A 243-nucleotide genomic window follows, 5' to 3' on the forward strand; every position below is an offset into this window, starting at 1 on the left:
AGCCGTGGCCGGCCAGGTCGGGAGCCACCACTTCGTAGCCCAGCTTGGTAAAGAAGTCCAGCTGCTCCTTCCAGATGTCCAGGGAGCCACCCACACCGTGGATGAAGAAGAGGACCACGTCGCTGTGCGTCCCTTTGCAGCTCGTGATCTGCTTCTTGCAGTCGATGTTGACGACTTTCTTGGGTTTGCGCTTCCGGCGCTTGCCGGGAGCGGCGGCCGCTTCCCGCGTGCCACATCCCGGCG

General features: G+C 63.4%; 1 protein-coding gene across 1 annotated transcript in view; it reads right to left on the minus strand.

Moving 5' to 3' along the window:
• Positions 1-3: 3 nt before the first annotated feature.
• Positions 4-243, minus strand: part of ABHD8 (abhydrolase domain containing 8) — a gene marked incomplete at its 3' end in the record, with an annotated part of 630 nt that continues 390 nt past the window's right edge. Inside the window, exon 2 of the mRNA XM_010159415.1 lies at positions 4-235. Coding sequence (XP_010157717.1) covers positions 4-235 — 232 coding nt within the window. The remainder of the gene's footprint in view (positions 236-243) is intronic.

The sequence above is a fragment of the Eurypyga helias genome, unplaced genomic scaffold, assembly GCF_000690775.1.
Source record: "Eurypyga helias isolate BGI_N326 unplaced genomic scaffold, ASM69077v1 scaffold32449, whole genome shotgun sequence".
Lineage (NCBI taxonomy): Eukaryota > Metazoa > Chordata > Aves > Eurypygiformes > Eurypygidae > Eurypyga > Eurypyga helias.